General features: G+C 40.0%; 1 protein-coding gene across 3 annotated transcripts in view; it reads left to right on the forward strand.

Moving 5' to 3' along the window:
* AGTPBP1 (ATP/GTP binding protein 1) overlaps positions 1–22,683 on the forward strand; it is a 116,888-nt gene that overhangs the window by 65,366 nt on the left and 28,839 nt on the right. For all 3 annotated transcript variants that reach the window (XM_034773721.1, XM_034773722.1, XM_034773723.1), the window contains 8 exons: positions 2,311–2,398; positions 3,160–3,304; positions 4,437–4,590; positions 5,380–5,560; positions 8,251–8,380; positions 10,756–10,887; positions 17,314–17,490; positions 21,294–21,454. In XM_034773721.1, the coding sequence (XP_034629612.1) occupies positions 2,311–2,398; positions 3,160–3,304; positions 4,437–4,590; positions 5,380–5,560; positions 8,251–8,380; positions 10,756–10,887; positions 17,314–17,490; positions 21,294–21,454 (1,168 nt within the window). The remainder of the gene's footprint in view (positions 1–2,310; positions 2,399–3,159; positions 3,305–4,436; positions 4,591–5,379; positions 5,561–8,250; positions 8,381–10,755; positions 10,888–17,313; positions 17,491–21,293; positions 21,455–22,683) is intronic.

The raw sequence follows: 22,683 nt of genomic DNA on the forward strand, positions 1-22,683 counted from the left end.
AAACACCCCTACTTCTTGAGACCCTATTTCACTATTGATTATATTGATGGGGTCTCCCTCTGAGCCTACCGCTACCTGCTCTGTTTATCGGTGAAAATTGCCTTTCTGGTAGTGTTTTGCCTTTCAGATAGGAGGGATTCATGCCCTCAAGGCAGGCCCCCCATATATGGTCTTTCACAAGGACAAAGACTCCCTCAGGCCTCACCCTAAGCTTTCTATGCAAGGCAGCTTCCAACTTCCTTGTCAATCTGTCGATTCCCCTCCTGATTTTCTTTCCTAACTCGCATTCTACGCCAGGTGAAATGAAACTTCACTGTAGATAGAACTAGGCCATTCAGGTACACACTTAGATTCTTTATGGTGTTTGAAAGTTTTAAGAGAGAACCCATATCATCCCTGAGACTAAGTGGGCCTTGGTCTATATCAGGACTTGTTACAATGTGGATATGAAAGATCCCACTAGACTTATTAGGGCTCAAATGGCCTCGGTGGCCTGCTTAGTTCACTTCCCAATATCAGAGATAGGTAGAACAGCAACATGGAGCTTGAGCCACACATTTATCACTTGCTGTTCCTTGGTACAAGCTTCCAGGTCAGATGCTAGTTTGGGTAGGGCTATCTTACAATCACAGTTCACTTCTTAAAAAACTAGGCAATTAGTAGTCACCAAGAGTGGAATCTGTGTGGAGAATCACTTGAAATAAGACCAGATATGTAACCTATAACAGTTCTTTGCAATGTGCTGTCCACACAAACTTCTTGCTCAGATTTTTTCTAAACTACTTCTAGCAACTCAAGTCATAATCCTTTCCCTGAAACCTTGCTATGAAACGTGTAAAATTCCTGTTAGAGCCAAGTGAACTATTCTTAACAAATAATGCACTCAAACAAAGTAAGTCCTATTAGCTGCTTCCTAATTATCATTAGCAAATTTTGATTTTTATGAAGTTACTGGGTAGTCAAAATTGACTACAGGCTTGTCTGCTCAGTGGGGTAATGCATACTATGGGACTTTGATTTCTAAAGCACACTAACATGTTGCATATTAATTGCTTTGTTTAGACCAGGGGTGGGCAAACTTTTTGGCCCGAGGGCCACATCTGGGTGGGGAAATAGTATGCAGGACCATGAATGTAGGGCTAGGGCAGAGAGTTGGGGTGTGGGAGGGAGTGCAGTATGCAGGAGGGGCAAGGGGTTGGGTTACAGGAAGAGTGCGGGAGAGGGCTCAGGGCAGGGGGTTGGGGTACAGGAGGCAGTGTGGAGTACAGCAGGGGGCTCAGGGTTGGGGGTTGGGGTGCAGGCTCCGGCTTGGCGCTGCTTACCTCGAGCGGCTCTGGGTTAGCAGTGGCACGCAGTAGGGCTAAGGCAGGCTCCCTGCCCACTCTAGGCCTGTGCCGCTCCCGGAAGTGACCAGCATGTCCGGCAGTGGCTCCTGGGGGTTGGGTGTGGCAGGACAGGCAGCTCCAATGTGTGCTGCCCTCGCCTGTGGGTACCACCCCCAAAGCATTTGCCGTGGTTCCCGTTCCCAGCCAATGCGAGCTGCGAGGGGCGGTGCCTGCAGGCAAGGGCAGCGTACGAAGCCCTCTGCTCCCCACCACAAGGGGCTGCAGGGACGTGGTGCCGTCGCTTCTGGGAGCAGCACAGGGCCAGGGCAGGCAGGGAGCCTGCCTTAGCCCCACCGCGCCACGAGGCTGGCAATCCCGCCGGCCGAATTGAAAGCCCTGACGGGCCGGATCCGGCCCGCAGGCCTTAGTTTGCCCTCCCCTGGTTTAGATGCTGCTGCTACGCTCTGAAGGTTTGCTCACATGCCTTAATGTAGTACTGTTTGGCAAAGGAAACTTTTTTCTAGTTTACCTGAAAAGCTCTGCTCATAAAATAGTTTCTATTTTTCATTGGTATTGTGGTTATCTGGTTTTTCAGGTGGGTAGATTGAGATACAAGAAGGCTGAGACTTCCTATGAAATTTTATAGTGACAGTTGGTTAGATGTGATTGAATCCAGGATCTTACTGTTTTAGCGTCCATTCGAGCCACTATATTATTTTTGAATTACATTTGTTTTTTTTGACCCATGTTTCATTTGTATGTTTCTCATCTTGAGTCATTTTTCATTTTATATGTCTCTTAGTTGTTAGAAGATGGTATGACATTCAATCTTTATAATGGACTCTGTAGGTTAGACTTCCATAAAAAATGAAATTAATATAGTGTGCTTACATGAGACTGTATTCAGATGTGATCCATTGCTCGTTAGCTGTACAAACAGAATTCAGTGACCTTAAGATAAAAATCTATTCCTTTTTTCTTAAAGGTATGCAGCCCCTCATGTATTCTGTTCAGGAGGCGTTAAATTCCAGGCCATGGTGGACTCGTGTTGGGACAGATATTTGTTACTATAAGTAAGTATGCCAACAAAAAATGGAGGTAAGCAAATCTGTATTATGTTGAAGATTAGAACAAAATCTAATTTACATGACTAGAACAAGCACAAACATGAAATGTATTGTGGTAATTTACTTTTAATATTTCTATAGCAAAGCAATTGTGTGGTTGGCTTTTTTATTTTTTTTTTTAGTTTCTTAGATGTTGACAAATGCATTTAGAAAATTAAGTATTTTGTTAATGCTATGTTCATAAAATTTTCTGGGAAAATTGTATTAATTGAATAACTTGTGTATATAAATATTTAAGCAATTTGTATTAAGAATTTAACCTTAATACCTTTAATACCTCACATGTGGTATTGTTGACTTTCTTTTTGGGATCCTGTGATGGAACCTCTTTCTAGGTATTTACTCCTTGTTTATTGGAGAGATCTTGGAGTATAAAACAGGAAAACTGCTTATCTTTACAAATGGCCCTGTCGTGGGAGGAGCTGTAGGGTCCCTGCTTATCATCCCTTCTGTTCAATGGCTGTCTGTTTTGGTTCCCCCTCCCACCCTCACCACATTAAAATTTCCCAGCATTTCTACTGGAGTGCGTTTCTACCTGTAGTAGCAGCAGTGTACACAGCAGCATACAAATGTTGTAACCATCATGTGATCTCACACTTCTCAGAGCCAGGGGGTTTTCATATTATGTTCAGAAATGATAACCTCTGATGTAGTAAAAATACCTACAAATCTCTAACACTTTTATGTTGGTTTCACTTCACTTTTAGGAATCACTTTGCTAGAAGTTCAATTGCTGCTGGTGGTCAGAAAGGAAAATCCTATTACACAATTACATTCACAGTGAACTTCCCACACAAGGATGATGTCTGCTACTTTGCTTACCACTATCCATATACGTATTCGACTTTAAGGGTGAGAGAATCTTTGAACTGGATTACTTGGATGTCCATTTATATTACTGTATCTCTTTCCATAAGAGAATGCTGATTGCTTCCAAATATTAGTTCATAGATACGAAAAGGCTACATAAATGAAAGCATATATGTTGAAAAGAATAAAACACTCTCATTAAAAGTTCAAGAAAGGAATCAGTCTGTTACAATATATGTAATGAGTTTGCTTGTCCTTTAGAACAAAAAACTTCAAGAAATTTGACATGATCTTCATTTCCCCTATACAATATGTCTGATAATTATAGGAATTACAGCTATATCAGTAATTGACTTAGATGTTCCCTTCTCTCCCCTCCCTCCCCTCAAAAGGCATTGAAAACACTGACAGCAGGAGAGTATGGATAAAAGCTGACAGCTGGATATAACTCCCCTGTAAAGTTGCCTAGAATGACATTGTTTACCATGATCTAGATCTATCTCCCATTGAAGTCTATTGAGAGTTTTTCCATGGACTTTGGTGGGAATTTGATGAGGTATACATGGCTAAGATGATAGTGTCAAATTTAATCTAGGTTCTGTCTATCAGATCTTATCTGTCTACTTATACCTTGCTCATTATGGATGTATCTGAACTATTAAGGTTAAGATTAAGAAGTATTAAAAAGGAGACGTTTTCAGGATAATGAATTGAGTAAAATTGGGGTGTTCTGAAGTTTTGTTGATGTTTGTAAAGCAAAGTGAGATGCATAACTAGAATGTGCTGCATTCGTTATATTAACAAAAGCAGATCTGGGACTCAACATATAGAATGGATCAATATTGAATGAGGCTGATCATTTGGGACCGTTCACAAACCAAGTGGCTGCTCCTTGAGGGAGTATCATTTGGTTAAAAACAGAATAAAAGGGTGGTGCATAGAAGTGGAAAGTGCTCCAAAAAAAATTGAGACTCAAAACACTCTATACAAAAGAAAACCTTAGTCAGCTATAGATGTAGTGGAAACCTAAAAGGTATTTCATGGCCAAAGTAGTGATGGGAGAATTATCTTCTATACCTGGAACAATAAAAATAAAATACTTAAATAAATCTTTATTTATCATATACAAAATTGCAAAGGACTTAAGTACCTTTTCATCATTTTGGGGATGAAGATGCATCTTCAGAAATTGGAATCCATGCACAACCCTCAGCAGATCTATTTTCGACAAGATACTCTGTGTGAGACCCTGTCTGGGAACAGCTGCCCTTTAGTCACTATCACAGCCATGCCGGAGTCGAATTACTATGAACATATCTGTCAGTTCAGTAAGTATAAATTCTCTCTGATCCACTTAAAATTATGTAATGTTACCTCTTTCTAAAAATGTTAATGCTTCATTTGTCTGCAATTCTTGGTGGGGTCCTTACTGTAAAAATAGCAAAACGCAGTTTTATATTCATGAGATTACCACTGGTAGGTCTGCTCACATTTATAATTTGCTTTTGTGTTTAAACAAACAAAAAAATCTCACCTGATTCTTGAATTGTTAAAGATAAATTTTGGACCTGCATGTTTTCTAAACATGATTTTTCTTTCTTAAAAAAAAGTACTGTCAACTGCCAAACAAGATTTATTCTTATGCTAAACTTTTTAAATGTTATTTCAAGACAGTCCCTAATTCCTCATTCTTTAGTGTTCTTCATGATCTCATAGTAATTCTTTTTAGTGGAAAAATGTATTTTCCATGGAGCCCATTTCATAAATCTCACATAAGGACTGTACCACCATATGACCCCCCAAAGCATCCCATTTTTTTCCTGAATTTCTCTCCCTTATGAAGAGAGGAATTTGAATTGTATCACGTAAGTTACCAATCATCAATTCTTTTAACAGATGGTGTTTATGTAGTTGTTTTTTCATGTTGCATTAAACTTAATCCATTGAGGCACTTGTGTAACAATCAATATTTATGATTAAAATCCTGTCATAAAGATGCAAATGCACTGGTACATTATTTTTCAATCACTATCCACCAACTCGAGCTATTTATTGTTTTGAAACTGTTTTAATTTACTTGTTTTACATCTTGCTATTTTTGTGAATGCTTCTTTTAGGGAATCGTCCTTACATTTTCTTATCTGCTCGTGTACATCCTGGAGAGACTAATGCAAGCTGGGTTATGAAGGGAACATTGGAATATCTTATGAGTAATAACCCCACTGCCCAGAGTTTACGAGAATCCTATATTTTTAAAATTGTCCCTATGCTCAACCCAGATGGTGTCATCAATGGAAAGTAAGTTGAACTCTGCTCACAAAAGTACAATTAATTAAAGATCTTTCTGTATCTTGTAATAAAAACAATGTCTAAGTCTTAAAATAAAAATGCAGTAGTTTTCCAGAATTAACACAGTTAGTATTTAGGCTCGATTTTTTTTCATAGTTGGATTTTTAGTCTTTCCATTGGTTTGCTAGTTAACAAAACTACTATAAACAAATCTTACTGACAAAATATTTTCCCACTTTTCTTTAGTCAAACATATGTACTAGTAATTTTAAGAACCTCCATGATCCAGACTATGAAAAACTTGCTTTTATATACTGTCTGTTTTGAGATGGCACTTTTTTCTAAGAATTAACTGTGGCTTTAAGTCATAGCCCTGGGTACAAGCAGTAACATGAAATTTAACAGGGAGGCTTATGCCAATGAGAGTGGAAGAGGAAGCGCAGCGTACATAGTGATGAGGCCATAGACTCATCTATCTATGTCATGTGTACCAGGTATGCGACAAATTCATTGGAATGTTAGAACACGACTGCAGCACCGTTGTTGGAATGGAGGGCTAGCAATGAAGTAATTAAAGTATGAGCCAAATATGTAGCATAGGTTAAGGTTTATATACTGTAATGAATCCGGATTTCTCACAAAGCTGTCTTCTAGTACTTTTTTGTTGGTGAAGAATCAGTAGTGTAAATGTATTCCTATACAAGAAGGTAATGCTGTCTCTCAGTGTTGATTTCTTTGAATTTTACTATGAAAATATTATGTTCTCAGGATAATGTTTTTGTAAATTGCATTTATAAAAATAAGTACCTTCACAGAACTTGCTTTTGCAATATGGTTTTCCAGAACATATTTTATCATAGTTTTACATGTACGCATGTACCCCTCACAAATATCTCTTGGTAGAGAAATAGATAGGATGTGCTGTTTGTCTGCCCTAAACTCTCAACTTCTTAAAGTCCCCAGATTTCTGGTTTAAAGAACACCAAATTGACACAATTTTATATCTTATTAACTAAGCCTAATAACTAAAATAAGGTTTATACAAAGATATTTCAAATAATTAAAAATAAAGGTCAAAATCCAACACATTTTATACATTCTCATCCAAAAATTAATAATCCTTGCATCTAATGCAAGAAAAGATGGTTTATAATCTCTGTCAGATAGAAGGGTGTTATTGAAGTCAATTCAATATTCAAACTCTTTGTCAAAAAAAGGACTAAAGCAGGGGAAAAACAATTCCCAATTTAATTCACTAAGGCTTAACCACAAGGTTCCACACTGCCATTCTTTAATATTAGTATTGCCACCCAGTCCCCAAAGGGATGGTCACAGATGTTTCCATATCATTTTTTTAATAAAGAGGTCTAGGAGAAGCTCAACTTACTACATTCGGCTACCAAGAATTTAGGTGGAAATAGTTTTCTGAGGTTAAATCTATAACTTCTCTTTAATTAGTAAACATGACAGCAGGTGTGACTACTTGCTCAGAAAGTTTCTTAAAGGTGCTGATATGTGGCACATAAATGGCCCCTCTGGGCTTCAGAGTTGCTCAGTTATCCCCCCCTGCCCCCAGCCATACTTACAGACAGTCCAGCAATCACTCGCTGGTTTAAACACTCATGCTAATGCATGAATGCCAAGGATATGTCTCTGCAGATTGAAAACCAAAAATCTAAAATAAAATACTTAAAATGTCTGTATGAATTTGTTAAACTTACAGTACTACTTAAGTCTTTCTGAAACATTGCTTGCTCTAGACACTGATCTTCCTGATTTCTGTTAGTCTTCTACTAGCTAGCTGGTCTCCTCAATGCTACCAGGCTTGCCTGTGACAGGTCTTGTATGTTGGCTGATGATGGGTTCCATATCCCTGTCAATTGTCAGTCAAAGCAGGGGTGTAGACAAAAGCCTTGCTTGAAATCATATGGCTTCTGGAGTTGTGATGGTGTATAAAGGGTACATGAGTTCTCTTTGAAGCCACTATTTTAAAGGTTCACAGCCATGCTTCTTTCTTGATGATCTGAATAAGATTCCATTGAAGTTACCAGGCTTCCCATCCAATTACATTTGATTTGATCATCTTAATGGAGATCGGGATCTTTCCACAAATTAGCAAATTGTATGAAGAATTCTAGAAGAATTCAACAGATTCAGCAAATCTATAACTGAATATTGCTGACAGTTGACTGTCTATTTAGCAGTTCCAAAATATCAAATTGAGCAGACAGATTATGGTCACAAGATCATGAACTAGACAAAAAGATTGAACAATAAAATCATTGACTATCTTACAAAAATTTAAATGTAAAAGGCTATTAACTTTTTTTAAATTAGAACTTATAAATTTGGAACTGAATCTGTTGACTTATCACACACATTCAAACATCCAATTTTCACAACAGATAATTTTACTTCCTCTAATCTCAGAGCAAGTAAGTATGCAAATATCTTTAAATAAAAATTTACTTCCCTTTAATTTTATCTGATCCAAGTAAAATATATTAGTAACCATTAAATTAACTCTTCTGCAAGAATAAAAAATATTCTGAGTACAAACTTGAATTTAAATTTCACTTGACCTCACAAATTGAGTAGTTGTGTCACAGGCAAAACTTGAATTAGTGAGGGTAACTTTTAAAATAAAAGTGAGGTTATATTGAGAGCCATACATTTCTTTATAAATTTGTCTTTCATAGCCATCGCTGTTCTTTAAGTGGGGAGGATTTGAACAGACAGTGGCAAAACCCAAACCCAGACCTTCATCCCACAATTTACCATGCCAAGGGCTTACTACAATATTTGGCTGCTATAAAACGTTTGCCTCTGGTGAGTATGTGTGTTTGCCCAAAATAGGCATTTCAAAATCATTTTAGCTTTTTGTATAGATACTGTCTCGCTCTCCGTAAAAGAAAACACATTTATAGGTCCTCGCAACTGCTTCATATGCTTACAAATGTGACTTGGAGGGTTCATCAGAAATTTCTGGAACTATTTCCAGTTGTATTGAACGAGAGCAATCACTTTGGTTAATGCTGCAAAAATATTTAGTTATAACACCCCAGTTTTGATTCTTGAGCCTTTCAGTACTGCATATCTAGCATTTGTTTGCAGGTGTTGTTGAGTTAGAGGATGGAAAAAAGCCTCATGTTCTGAACATCGGAGTGGTCTCCCCCCCCCCCCCGCCCCCCCCCCCCCCCCGTTAAGGCAGCTGTAGTAACAAAAACAGTTTGAATTCAGAAAGTTTTAGATATTCTGTGTTGCTAGATTTGAAATTTTCTTTGGAAATGGCTTAGTTTTATGAACTCAATCAGCAATTTGGAACATATGCAATATGCCTAAACTTTACGTTGTTACTTATGTTGTACAGTATATGTGCATAACTACATGAGTCATTTTGGCAGGATTGGGGGCTTAAGTGCAATATTAAGTATATGCATACATCACTTTGAAACAAATGAGATGTCCTTGCAGAATCAGGGCCCAATGGTCAAATCATGGTGTCCGTGTAGGGTTTAATGTGGAAGGGAGAGACGGGATTCTCCCAGCCATTTTCGGTCTTCCTCTTTCCACTCTTCCCCTTAGGAAGTCCAGAAGAGAGGAGCTCTAATCCTTATAGGAGGCACATGCGTGTAGAGCTCTTCCCTCAGTCCATGAACATTTTCGTTTTACTTTTCCATATGCATTTGTTAGCTATGCATATAGACCTCTACCCCGATATAACACGAATTCTGATAGAACGCGGTAAAGCAGTGCTCCGGGGTGGCGGGGCTGCGCACTCCAGCGGATCAAAGCAAGTTCGATATAACGCGGTTTCACCTATAACACGGTAAGATTTTTTTGGCTCCCGAGGATAGAGTTATATTGAGGTAGAGGTGTATGTGTAGCAAAGTCTTCCTTAGCTGTGTGGTTTGAGTTCAGGAAAAATTTTCAGTCCATCAAAAATATAGTGTGTATGCAGCTTTGAAAGGCTCATAACTCCATTTAACCATCTTATTTTTAGTAGAACACTCAAAGGTTCTATAGAAGGATTCTTTTTATGTCAATTTTTTTAACCTCAGCCATTACAGCTGTAGACAAAGTTTAAAAAAATTGTTAAATAGGGTTGAAGAGTAGTTTCTTTCACTCTCCTCTTCCTTGTAAAAAATAACTGCACAGATTGAGTAAAACACAAAAAAAAAAAAAAAAAAAAAAAAAAAAACAAAAAAAAACAGAAAACCTTTGGCAAAGACCAGTTTCTGTCTGACAGATGAGTTTCAGGAAATTGAGTGAATGAGAACAGGAGTTTGAACGGGATACCACTCTGAAAGCTTAACTCTAGTTACTGGTTGTTGCTATTGCTTCTGCTGTGATAAATATGTTAGTCATGCACTCTCATAGACTTTAAGCTCAGAAGGGACCATAATGATCTTCTAGTCTGACCTCCTGCAGGCCACAGAATCTCACCCACCCACTCCTGTAACGAACCCCTGACCTATGTTTGAGCTATTGAAGTCCTCAACTTGTGGTTTAAAGACTTCAAGATGCAGAGAATCTTTCAGCAAGTGACCCATGCCCCATCTGCATAGGAAAGTGAACCCCCCCCCTTCTTTCCCCCCCCCCCCAGGCCTCTGCCAGTCTGCCCTGGAGAAAAATTCCTTCCCGACCCCCAAATATGGCGATCAGCTAAACCCTGAGCATGTGGGCAAGACTCACCAGCCAGACACCCAGGAAAGAATTCCCTGTAGTAACTCAGATCCCACCCTATCTAGTGTCCCATCACAGGCCATTGGGCATATTTACCGCTAATAGTCAAAGATCAATTAATTGCCAATATTAGGCTATTCCATCATACCATCCCTTCATACACTTATCAAGCTTAGTCTTGAAGTCAGATATGACTTTTACCTCCACTATTCCCCTTGGAATGCTATTCCAGAACTTCACTCCTCTGATGGTTAGAAACCTTCATCTAATTTCAAGTCTAAACTTCCTGATGGCCAGTTTCAGTTTATTCTGAATTTGCTGAAAAAACAAACAAACTATGCTTTCTTCTTAATAAACAGGTTGATTGTATAATGTACCTTTCATTTGCTAATGCTGGTGTTTTAGTATGTGTAAATGAATGCAATTAGGATAAGAGATGAGGAAATATATAAAACTTTAAATTATTTGATGCTGTAGCCTGTTTTAAAACATTGCTTTTATTTCTCCAATTTTTGTAGGTTTACTGTGATTATCATGGTCATTCTCGTAAAAAGAATGTATTCATGTATGGCTGCAGCATCAAAGAGACAGTGTGGCACACTAATGTTAGCGCTGCCTCTTGTGACCTGATTGAGGACCTTGGTTATAGGGTGAGTAAAAGTTAAACCTTCAAGTAAGTTGTGAAAGTGTAATTATATCTTGATTTCCTCATGTTGTTACTTCCCACCCCCCAAGTAAGAACAGTGTTAATCTGGTGTAAAATGAAAAGGTGCCTATGTACTTCTGCTTTGTCAAAGTATTCATCCACAATAATAGGTAGTGTTTGCTTGTCCCTAGGCTATGTCATTCTCTAGGTACAGGAGATGGTGTGGGGCATGTGCAACATACGACAATTTATGCTTTGGGATTTGTGCAGTAAGACACCTACAGGTGCACACCTTACTCATAATGCTGGCTCTAAACTGGAAAGTAACATTTGATTGCTTTAACTTTTCTCTCTCTGAAAAGCGCCATGGGCAACTTTGTTTCCTTGTTTATGCTGTTTTTAAGCATGAGCAACGGTGTCATTAAATAGAGCAGGGGTCGGCAGCGTTCGGCACGCGGCTCCCCAGGGTAAGCACCCTAGCAGGCCAGGCCAGTTTATTTACCTGCTGTTTTGGCTGATCATGGCCCCGGGCCAATGGGGGCGGCGAGAAGCAGCGCGGGCGAGGGATGAGCTGGCCGTGGCTTCTCGCCACCCCCATTGGCCCGGGACGGCGAACCGCGGCCAGTGGGGGCTGCGATCGGCCGAACCTGCCGCGTCAGCAGGTAAATAAACTGGCCCGGCCCGCCAGGGTGCTTACCCTGCCGAGCCCTGGTATAGAGCATGATTACAGTCTCCCTGTGCAATTTGCATGCACAGTATAAAAACAATTCCCTGACTTCCATAATATGTAACAGACTATTTTTTTAGATATTTTTCAAATAACTTCCACAACTTTGTGTACGCACCATGCTGCTTTACAACATCTATGCCCACTTAAAACTATCACTATTTTTATGTTTGTGAATGTTCTTGAACATTTAATAGAATAATAGTACTCAAATATTAAAGAACAGGTATATCATTTGTTTACCTTTTTAAAAAAGTCAGTTATAGTATAGATATAATTACCTCAGTATTTGTAGCATTGCATATGCTTTCCTACTTTCTCATATACACAGAATACCTCAGAAATACTACACGTACTAAGAAACATTATTTAATTGGTTTTATTATCTAAGACAATTTGGAAGTGTAAGGGTGACTGCTGTAGTGGGGGGAAAAAAGTAAACTTCTGAAAACAGAAAAGCATTCTGGAATCTAGGAAGGTATTTTGACAAAGTAATCAGTAATGTTGTGATACTTACTCTGTAACAGTAGAGCTGTGTATGGTTCTAACAGAGTCCAGGGGTCTAATTATAGCTCTTCTTTCTCTGCCTAGCTTCATGCAAAGTTAATAGAGTGCCAGTCAGAGGAATACTCTTTATATGTCAGGGAGTGCCAAACAGTTGGATTAGATCACTGTCATGTAGCCAGGAAGGGGAAACAAAGAAAAACACCCTGTTCCCTCTGAGAAGGAGGGATGTAGACAAGAGAGTCAACAGTCATAAAATAACGACAAATAATCATTCATTTGACACAGCTGATTGTTTTATCTTTATTCTTCTAATTAAACAAGACAAAATATTTGTCTATATTTCATTAAACAAAAATGAAAGGTAGAAGTAATTCAGCTTTTCAAAACAACATTATTATTAACTGGGCTAACAAACTAAGCAATATTTTAGTAGATTATTTTGAAAAATGTTAAACTATGAACAGAATTATAAATACTTCCATATTTTAGTATAGCAAACACTTTTGTCATACTCTTTATTCACTTCATTGATGGATTTAGATCAGTTATTACAGGCAAGGCTAGTAGTATTGCCTATTATTAAGGCTGCTGAACACTTCCCATTGTTAGATCCTGCTTTCACTTGCTTACAAAACTTTACCCATTCCATCTGAAATTTTCCATGAGGATCTCTGCCTCATCTTAATTATTTTGGAAAATTTCAGGCTAAAGAGTTGAGCCATTTTTGATAATGAAGCTAGGGAAAATACATTCTGCTCATATTAAATTTGCGAACTTTTTTTTTCTTTTTTCTTAGAAACTCCTATGCAGGAGCAGAATACTGAAATTAGTCAGGGGATGGCCTGTGTGTCAAGGCTGTGACTTTTTCTGATCCCCCTGAAAATCTGCCCAAGTTATAAACCTCTGAAAGAGTGCAATTTGCACATGTTTAACAAAGATTTGCTAGAGCTTCACAACTAAATTTCCAGAAGATTCCATGAGCACTAAGCATGCTCCAGTCTGGGACTGTGAGGAGATTAGCAGAACTGTCTCTGTAATTGTGACTCTGGGTTGCTGCAGCCTGTGCCAGGTACAGACCCTGGAACAGAAAGCAGGGAAACTCTCTGGCTCTATGCCCCTCCTGCTGACACTTAAGGTGCCTCTTCCACGCTACCTATCTGAATGCAGAGGGAGCAAGAGCTAGACCTGGTGGGAGATTGGGAATGGTAGGGTTACCATATGTCCGGGTTTCCCCGGACATGTCCAGTTTTTGGATCTTTAAATAGCCGTCCGGGGGGAATTTGTAAAAAGCTAAACATGTCCGGGATTTCCCCCTGGATGGCTATTTAAAGACCCAAAAGCGGCTGACAGGGCAGCCGCAATGGATTGAGCCGCTCACTTGGGGCCTCCCCAGCAGCAAAAGCTCCTCCCCCGCTTCCCCCCCTCCCCTGCAGCTTCAGCACGCCGGCAGCACTGCGTGGGGCATATGCACTCCCGGCTCCACCCCTTCCCCGTCCCCATTCCAATCCCTTCCCCAAATCCCAGGCCCCGCCTCTTCCCCCGGGCGCGCCACTTTTCCCCTCCCTCCCAGACTTTTGCACAGCAAAAGGGAGGAAGGAGAAGCAGAGCGCTCAGGTGAGCTGGGGGAGGGGGGCGCGGGGAGGGTCTGCCTGCAGCAGGTAACCCTGGGGGCGGGGAGGGCGCACAGGGGAACTGCTCCCCACCCCAGCTCACTTCCGCTCTGCCTCTGCCTGCTGCCTTGAGTGCACAGCCGCACCACTCCACTTCTTGCCCCCTCCCTCCCAGGCTTGCCGCGCGGACATCTGATTCGAGGCAAGCCGGGGGGTGGGGGGCGGAGAAGTGGGGCGGCTGCGCGCTCAGGGGAGCAGGCAGAGCCCGAGCAGAAGTGAGCTGGGGTGGGGCGGGGCAGGGAGCGCGGCGAGTCAAGAGACAGGGAGCAGGGGTGTTGGATGGGGCGGGGGTTCTGGGGGGGCCTGTGTGTGGAGAGGGGTTGGAGCAGTCAAGGGACAGGGAGCAGGGAGAGGGTTGGATGGGTTGGGGGTTCGGGGGGGGGGCGCCTGTCAGGGGGTGGGGGTGTGGAGAGGGATCGGGGCAGCCAGGGGACAGGGACCAGGGGGAAGGTTGGATGGGTCAGGGGTTCTGGGTGGGGGCCTGTCAGGGGGCAGGGGTGTGGAGAGGGATTGTGGCAGTCAAGGGACAGGGAGGGTTAGATGAGTTGGGAGTTCGGGGGGCAGTCAGGGGACAGGCAGCAGTTGGATAGGCGTGGGAGTCCCGGGGATGTGGATAGGAGTCAGAACAGTCAGGGGACAGGTAGGGAGTGAGGTCCTAGGGGGACAGTTAGGGTGGGGGGGTCTCAGGAGGGGGCAGTCGTGGGCAAGGATAAGGGAGGCTTAGATAGGGGGTGGGGCCCCAGGGGCAGGGGCCCTGGGAGAGGGCGATCAGGGGACAAGGAGCAGGGGGGGTTGGATGGGTTGGGGGTTCTGTGGGGGGCAGTCAGGGGGCGGGAAGTGGGCGGGAGTGGCTAGGGGGCGGGGCTACCCCCCACGGAGTGTCCCCTTTTTTGAAAGTTCAAATATGGTAACCCTAGGGAAGGGGAGGGAATAGATTGGAATAAGGAGTCTGGGGAAGGGTGGGGGTTGGGACTGGAGACTAGCAGGGTTAGGATATGAGGGGAAAACTAGGAGTTGGGGTGGAGGGAGTCTACAGTTGGCTGGGTAACAAGAATCTGACTGGGAGCTGGGTGAGAGGAGACTGGAACTAGGAGCCAGTGGATTGGAGGAGACTGAGACCCAACTAGGAGCCAGGGGGAATACTGGCACTGTCTGGGCAAGGAGACTGGGAACACTGAATAGTTATTCATTACGTGAGCACCATTCATCTTGTGCACTGAAAGAGGCAGAGGTTGTGTGGAAAAAGTAGTATATGATCATGTAATTACTGTTTCATACTGCATGTGTACGAGGGGGCTGGATTAAGGTTGCATGGGTAGCCTTAATTCTGGAAATTCCTTGAATTTGCAGCCATAATGTTCTTTTAATGTAATTTTTGCTGTGTAATATTTCCCAGTGAATTTGGTGTATAAATCTATTTGATAAGGATTTTTAAATTAAGCATTCAAAATAACTTTTTTTGCATGGTCACAATGACTATAAAATAATCTTTCCTGAAAATAAGCTGCTTATTGTGTAGTTTCACTGCCACCTTGTGGCAATCACAAATATATACAGGCTTTTTTCTTTTTTACTTTGATTTTTTTTTTTTTTTTTAAAGGAGGCCCAATATCTGCACCTGTTTGCATACCTACTTTTTTCTTCACAGTTGTGCTCACCGATCAGGTGACTGCACTTGTTAGATTCATAACTAGCCATTTACATGTACAAACAGTTATGCATGCTTTTTGGTGCTCAGACGTGGAAAAAAAAATAAATCCAAATGCTACTGGATTGTTTCCCTTACAATTTCTTAGCTGTCTGATTATTTACAATTTCATTATCCACCTCAGTCACTTAAATCTTGTCTACACTATGAAATTTTAGATACTTGCCCCAGTTTTAGTAACAATGTAAGTATTGTTATAGACCAGCCTCTTGAGTTTTTTGACAAGGGCTGAAATGTCTGAGCCGAGTCTATATCAGCGCTTGAACCATTTGCTAATGAAAATGGGTACAGAATTTTTATAGAAGTGCAGTGTGTCCATATTGCTAGCAATGGAGAGAGTAGTCCTATAGTATGGCCAAACAAATTAAAATAAGTTGAAAACATATAACTTTTTTGCATCTATCGCATGCAGCAACATATTTTTGACTGAAGTGAAATCATTTCTGTGAACTTTCCAAGCGTGAAGGATAAGAGTCAAAGAGAAAAAGACCTGCAAGTGAACAGCTAAAGTTAGTATAATATTTTTCAGCTACAGAAGAATTGAAGATGCCACTACTGGTTAGCACTTAAATTTAAAATATGAGGTTTTGGTGTACATATAACAACAGTTGAGATTTGTAGGGTGAGTGGTTAGCTCTGGCATAATTTAATACAGCTGCTCCCAGTTTTCTTATATTTAAGGACAGGTGCCTTAGGTGATCACCTGATATTTGAAAAGCTATTTTATTAGGTAGGATTTTCAAATCATGTATGAAAATCACTCTCAAGCATCCTTGTTTAAATAAACCCTATGTCAATATTATTTCCCAAGAGGCATAATCCTAATGCAATTTATCTATACAATGTACTCAGTGCTACAGAAAGCTGGGCTGAAATGTTGCTGAATAGTCTCTTCATAATAGTGCCTTTTTACATACCTTTTTACTCTAGCGATTTTGACTATTGCTTGTAGTTTATTAAGTTCGAACAAATTATATCATTTAAACAAGTCACCAAGTCCATATCAAGTTGATGTGCTGTACATGTGGAAAAATAGAGGAATTAATTTAAAGGCACATTTTTCAAATAAAGCCCCGGTTCAACATAAGCCTGATCCAAAGCTTTTTGAAGTCTATGGAAAGACTCCCATTGACTTCAGTGGGCTTTGGATCAGGCCCAAATGCTTACACATATGTTAACTTTCAGCCTATCCATGTTCAACAAAGCTCAAATGATAAACTTGCACTGACTTTAAAGTTTAAAATTAAGCGCACATAGTTAAGTGTTTTGGGCCCCAATCTAGCAAACAATTGAAACATGTACATATACACTTAAGCCTGTGAATAGTTCTGTTGAAGTTGAATTTATTCACATGCTTTAAAGTTAAACATACACTTAAGAGCTTTGCTGAATCAATGTCAGAAATACTATATAGTATTTTAAAATACAGAACCTCCTATACGTTAGACTATTGAAACTGAATATTAATTTAAATTACATTTCCCTTTTGCACTTCACTCAGCTGCAACAATAAGTACAAATTAGTCATACATATAGTCCAATCTTTTCTACTAGACACTTCACGTTCTATTTTTTTATGCACTTGACTCACACACTATCTTAATAACTGGGTTGCAAACGCTACCAGGGAATTTTTGAAGATGGGGTTCTTGGCTTTTTTTTAAATAACGAAAACATTACTTTGGATGGATTTTGCAAAATCTTTCTTTTTTTTTTTTTTTAAACTGGAATTTGAGATCTGAACTGTCTGATTAATATACTGTGGTTTCACATTTTCGTAAAAACAAATTGAATCTCTTTCAAATTACTATCCTATAGACTCTTCCTAAGATTCTCAGTCACATTGCCCCAACATTCAGCATGAGCAGCTGCAGTTTTGTAGTGGAAAAGTCCAAGGAATCGACAGCACGTGTAGTTGTCTGGAGAGAGATAGGAGTACAAAGGAGCTACACAATGGAGAGCACGTTATGCGGCTGCGATCAGGGCAAATATAAGGTAAAGAAACTAGATGAAGTGAAAGCCTATATGTGGATTGAGTTTACCATTTACATTGATATCACTTTCCAAAGCCCAGCTTGTCTGTTTTTAAAAAAGTGAACATCCTGTTATAGGGCTTTTTACATTATATTGCGCAAAACAGTCTATTTCAATGTAATGTAGATTCCTTCATTATTCGTTTGGATCTGTCATTCTAAAAATGTAATGTGCATGTTCTGTTGATTTATTAATAGTCTTGTTAATATGGACAATCAGTTACCAGTACACTGAACTATTTTAATAGAGACTTCTTGGATACATGACCATTAGCCAGCTTTTGCAATGGGGGGAGCTCTCCTCTTGGTACAATCTGGACTTATCCACCAGACATTCGGTAATGTTGCCTCCAGAATTCTCCACCATGGCAGCAGAAGGAGGCAGATAAAGCCAAATATTTTCATGCTATTTTAGCAGCTTGCTGTTCAGCAGTGAATAAAATTCGCCTCCTTTCCTGCCTCCCTCCCCCAGCCTGTTTCCAGTGCAGCGCAAGCCTATTGCCCTATGCCTTTTTTTGCGCAGCAGTTACCCAACAACCAACAGTTGAATATTGCTAAAAAAGTACAACCAGTAGAAAAGAGTGGATGACCTGAAGCCTCCATCTTCTTTCCCTTCCCACAGTGCCTCAAACATTGCTGCAGGCTGAAGCAGAGAGGCAAGCTGAAGCAGGCTTACAAAGTACATGAATGCCAAAATATCCCACACAGTAGCTTCTCCTTTTTGCAAGCAGACTTCAGCCATGTTGAACAGGTGGACCAGAAGGCTGCAAACCAGGAAGACAGTAGACAGTGAGGTATAATTATCCTATTCCAGCACGCCAAACCAGGCTCTCTTGGCCTATTGACAAAGCACACACCTCAGCAGGCTTCTCAGTAGGCCCATATAGAGTACATTAATTCCTACTTCGTACTAGGTACACAAGTATCCCTATGATAGGTTGGTTCCAAAATATTTCCTGACCACCTTCTGTGGTCCTGAGATGGGGATGCTTTTAGGGTTCCGATCGATAATAGTGCATCCAGGAGTCCCACAAACCAAAAATCTTCAGAATACTTTTTAGATAAATAAGGTAAAGTATGGGATGCCAAACTGAAATTTTAAGAAAATTAACTTCCCAAAGGCCTCAGATCAGTCCTCAGGTAAAAAAGAGTAGAAATCAAATGGAAAATCTATCCAGTTGAGTCATACTGAGAAATCAGTTATCCAGAAAGGAAAACCCCTTCATGCTTATTACAAACCAACCAAGAAAATCAAATCCCTGCACAATAATCTTTTCTTTGAAGTCAGTGCAATGAGAGAGATTTCCATCTTCCTATGAAGGCAAAGAGGACATCTGGGATGCCTGGCCTCTAGAAATGCCGACACTCTCGTTCTGAGAAGGAAATAATGAGATTCATCTGGCAGCTTAAGATCAATTGATAGAACAAGAAAGAGGCAAAAGTCTTCCAAGAAAAAGTACAGAAAGAGTGTGTTCCTCATCCAACTTGTCTTCTACTGAGAAATGAGTGATGTCAGGATTTCAGATGAATGAAGTAATGGTAGAAACATAAAAAAAAAATCTCCAAATGTATCCCATTCAGTGCTGAAAAAGGAAATTATCTTCCTAAAAAGAGGAAAGATCCTGACAGCTCAGACCAAAAGGCAGACACATTCCATCAAATATCTGAACAGTATGATCTTCCCCCTCTCATAACTTTAGAAGCATCACCAAATTCAAATGTGAGTATCTATCAAAGCTTAAAGAGACGCATTCAAAAATTCTATCCTGTGTTGAGGGAAAAGATGGCGTATCCTTGCTAAAGATGATGCAGAAGTAGCCTCCCTTCTAAAGAAGATGAGTATCCCATCAAAATATGAATTTTTACTCTGAAACCCCACTGACAGGAAGGTGGAATCCTCAGTCAGGAAGGAAGTCAAGTCCATTTTATTTGAAGGTTTCTTATCTGAAGTTGAAATAATCCTTGAGAGAAGTGTGTCTGGAGACAACCTTGTGTTAGCGGATTCAGTGAATTCTCTACAGTGTGTAGCTAGATCCATGGTCACAGCTATTGCTAGAGTTATCTGGGCATGGAAAATGAATGCCCAGGCAAAACAACTAATGACCATGTCTGAATGCTCTGGATGAAAGCTATTCAAAGAGCCACTGTATAAGATGATTATTTAAGCAATAGCAAGAGGAAAACTACCTACCGTCAGTAACTTCAAGACATTCTAAAAAGGTAATGTAATCTGAACTACAGACACTACTCCTTTTCATACTGGCAAATACAATTGACAGATCATAAACACTTTCTCAGGAATATGGCTTCACTATTATTGGTAGAAAATTCTTAAGGTCTGGGAGTCATGATACAAACTCAGAAAAGGGAGGGTTTTTAAAGAAGCAGCAAAGATTCTTTGAACAATAGAAGTACTTCTATCTGAATGGCACCCAAGTTAAGCTCTTGAAGATGCTCATATCTTACATCAGCCTATTCTGACTAAGGTTCTGAGAACAGTGGGGGTGGGAGGGAGAGCACATGACTAGAAATACTACCTCACTGGTCCAGGAGCCCCTTGTTTTCCGGTATTTGACATGGCAATGGAACCCCTGGTGAACGTACCATTATAGGAAGACTCTTCTCTGCCAAAGGCAATCATTTTCCTGGCCTCTGGTATCTTGAAACCAGTTGCCTGAAATCTGAGTGCCAACAACAAAGTAAAAAGGGTTATTCATCCAAAGCAGTCTCCCCCATAGTTATAGCAAAGAAAAAATCATGCAGCACATTAAATGCCACATCTGAAAGAAAAAATAATATATATTCGTAAAGAACGGAATATAGTATGAGACTTCATCTAGCCCAAATTCTACACATCCAAAATTACCTCCTGACAGCTGAGCCTGGGTTTGAAAAGAAACTCTATAATGATTATAAGAATTATATGTAATAGCAATTGCAAAAATTCAAAGGATCAGATTGCAGAACAGACATTTATTTTCCCTGCATCCTTAATAAACTAAACTGTACCTTACTCCATCAACATCCATATGAAACAATCTTTGCTGACTGAAGCAGACTTTTGAGCCCATCACTTTCTAGAAATCAAGAGAGTATTCACTGTAGCAGTAACTTTGGACTGAAAAATTTCAGTTTGGCAACTGTGCAATACTGCTCTATGAAAGAGTTAAGTATGATAGTTTCTATTCATTCTTATTCATGAATTATTAAAATGAATTATTTATTCATTCATTCTTGGTAAGAAATAATTTTGCAAATTAGTTTTTAAACAAATTGATGTATTTTACTGAATTTAATACACCCGGAATATACTCCATTTTTTTTCATTCTGACAGAACTTGCTGAAGAAAATTTTTAGATTAAAATTTAAATACTGTAAATTCAGTTTCTGTGAAAAATGACTTAATATTCAACTGTTCTTCCTTTCCATTAATGAATTACGGAAGACTGATAAACTGTGATTTAAGAATCTATGATCTCTCTTGAGTGCTACGTGTGTAACCCTCATTTGCATCGATGGGAATTAAGCTCCGGCACAGAGAGCAGAATATACCTCTGAGATACTGAAGTCTTCTAGAAATGGCCGTTCTATCTAAGATGAAAATTAACTTTGAGTTTTGTAAATTCCTGCTTTCTAAGCATTTATGTAAAAATTCTTGTCTGCATTTCACAGCTAATTTGGAGCAACCTATTGTAAAATATAACAAAATACTGGAATGTGGTTATAAGCTAATAGAGTGTATCTGTATTTTATTTCATGCATAGGGGTTACAGATAGGGACACGAGAACTGGAAGAGATGGGAGCCAAATTCTGTGTTGCCTTACTGCGTTTGAAAAGACTGACCTCTCCACTGGAATTCAATCTGCCTTCTAGCCTCCTTGACATTGAAAATGAGTTGATTGAATCAAGCTGTAAAGTAACAAGGTAAAACAAATGAATTGCATTTGTCTTTCCAAAGAAATAAATTATCCATACAGTGTCTAAAACATTAAAAAATCAGGCAAAAGCTTACACAAATGAAAGTTTTAAAAATGTTTAGAATGTGTCCTATTGTCACAAGTGTCATGCCTTCCGAGGGAAACAGTGGGGGCGACGGACCTGTCTGGTTTTAAGATTAAGTTGGATAAGTTTATGGAGGGAATGGTTTAATGATAAAACATAGTAGCCGAGGAAAACCAAGCAATGGTACATGAATAGCATAATGGCCATCAAGGGTCAGGCTAGAGATTCTTGCCTATATGCTCGGGGTATTACTGATCGCCATATTTGTGGTCGGGAAGGAATTTTCCTCCAGGGTAGATTGGCTGTGCCTCTGGAGGTTTTTCGCCTTCCTCCGCAGCATGGGGCAGGGATCACTAGCAGGAGGGTCTCAGCCGATTGAAGTCACTAAAACACAGGATTGGGGACTTCAACGGGAGAGGCCAGGGAAGGGTCTTGCGGCCTGCAGCATGCAGGGGGTCAGACCAGATGATCATAATGGTCCCTTCTGACCTTAAAGTCTATGAGTCTATGTACATTATTAAATGTTGAAAGGTTTTATTATTTCATATTGTAAAAAAAAATGACTAAATTTGAAGCAAACTGGAATATCAGCTTGAGAGAAGAAAAAAAACAAATTGGTAATTATGGGCATATTTGTTAGTGTAAACGTGTACAGCTCCATTGACTTCTGTGTCAGTTTACCCCAGTGGATGATTTGGTTCCATAATTCTAATTCACCTAGAGACTGTATGCTTCAGTCATTGTTTACTATCAATAAAAGGTCTTTGTGGAAGTGTTAATGGATAAAACCCATGGATGTTTCTACAGTTCAGTGGAGGCGCTATAATTGATATTTTATTGAAGTGAATTAGTATGGGGGAAGTTAACTTCAAAATTCTGCTGTTTTGTGTTTTGACACTAGACAATTCCATCTAAGGTTGGGTTGCCAGAATGGTATTACAATGGCTTAAATTGAGCTGGTTTCTCTTTGCAAGAGAAAGACACACGCTTTCAGTTTTAAACAAAAATATTGCAGAGTACAGCAAAAATGTGGCAAAAACCTATAGAAACTTGATCTGCGCCTCTCCCTCCCCAATGATTTCTCCCCCGTCTCTGGTATTGGGACAGTCACTTGAAAAATCCTGTTGGATATATTTCAGTAAGAGGCTTTT

This window comes from Trachemys scripta, chromosome 6 (genome assembly GCF_013100865.1).
Source record: "Trachemys scripta elegans isolate TJP31775 chromosome 6, CAS_Tse_1.0, whole genome shotgun sequence".
Taxonomy (NCBI): domain Eukaryota; kingdom Metazoa; phylum Chordata; order Testudines; family Emydidae; genus Trachemys; species Trachemys scripta.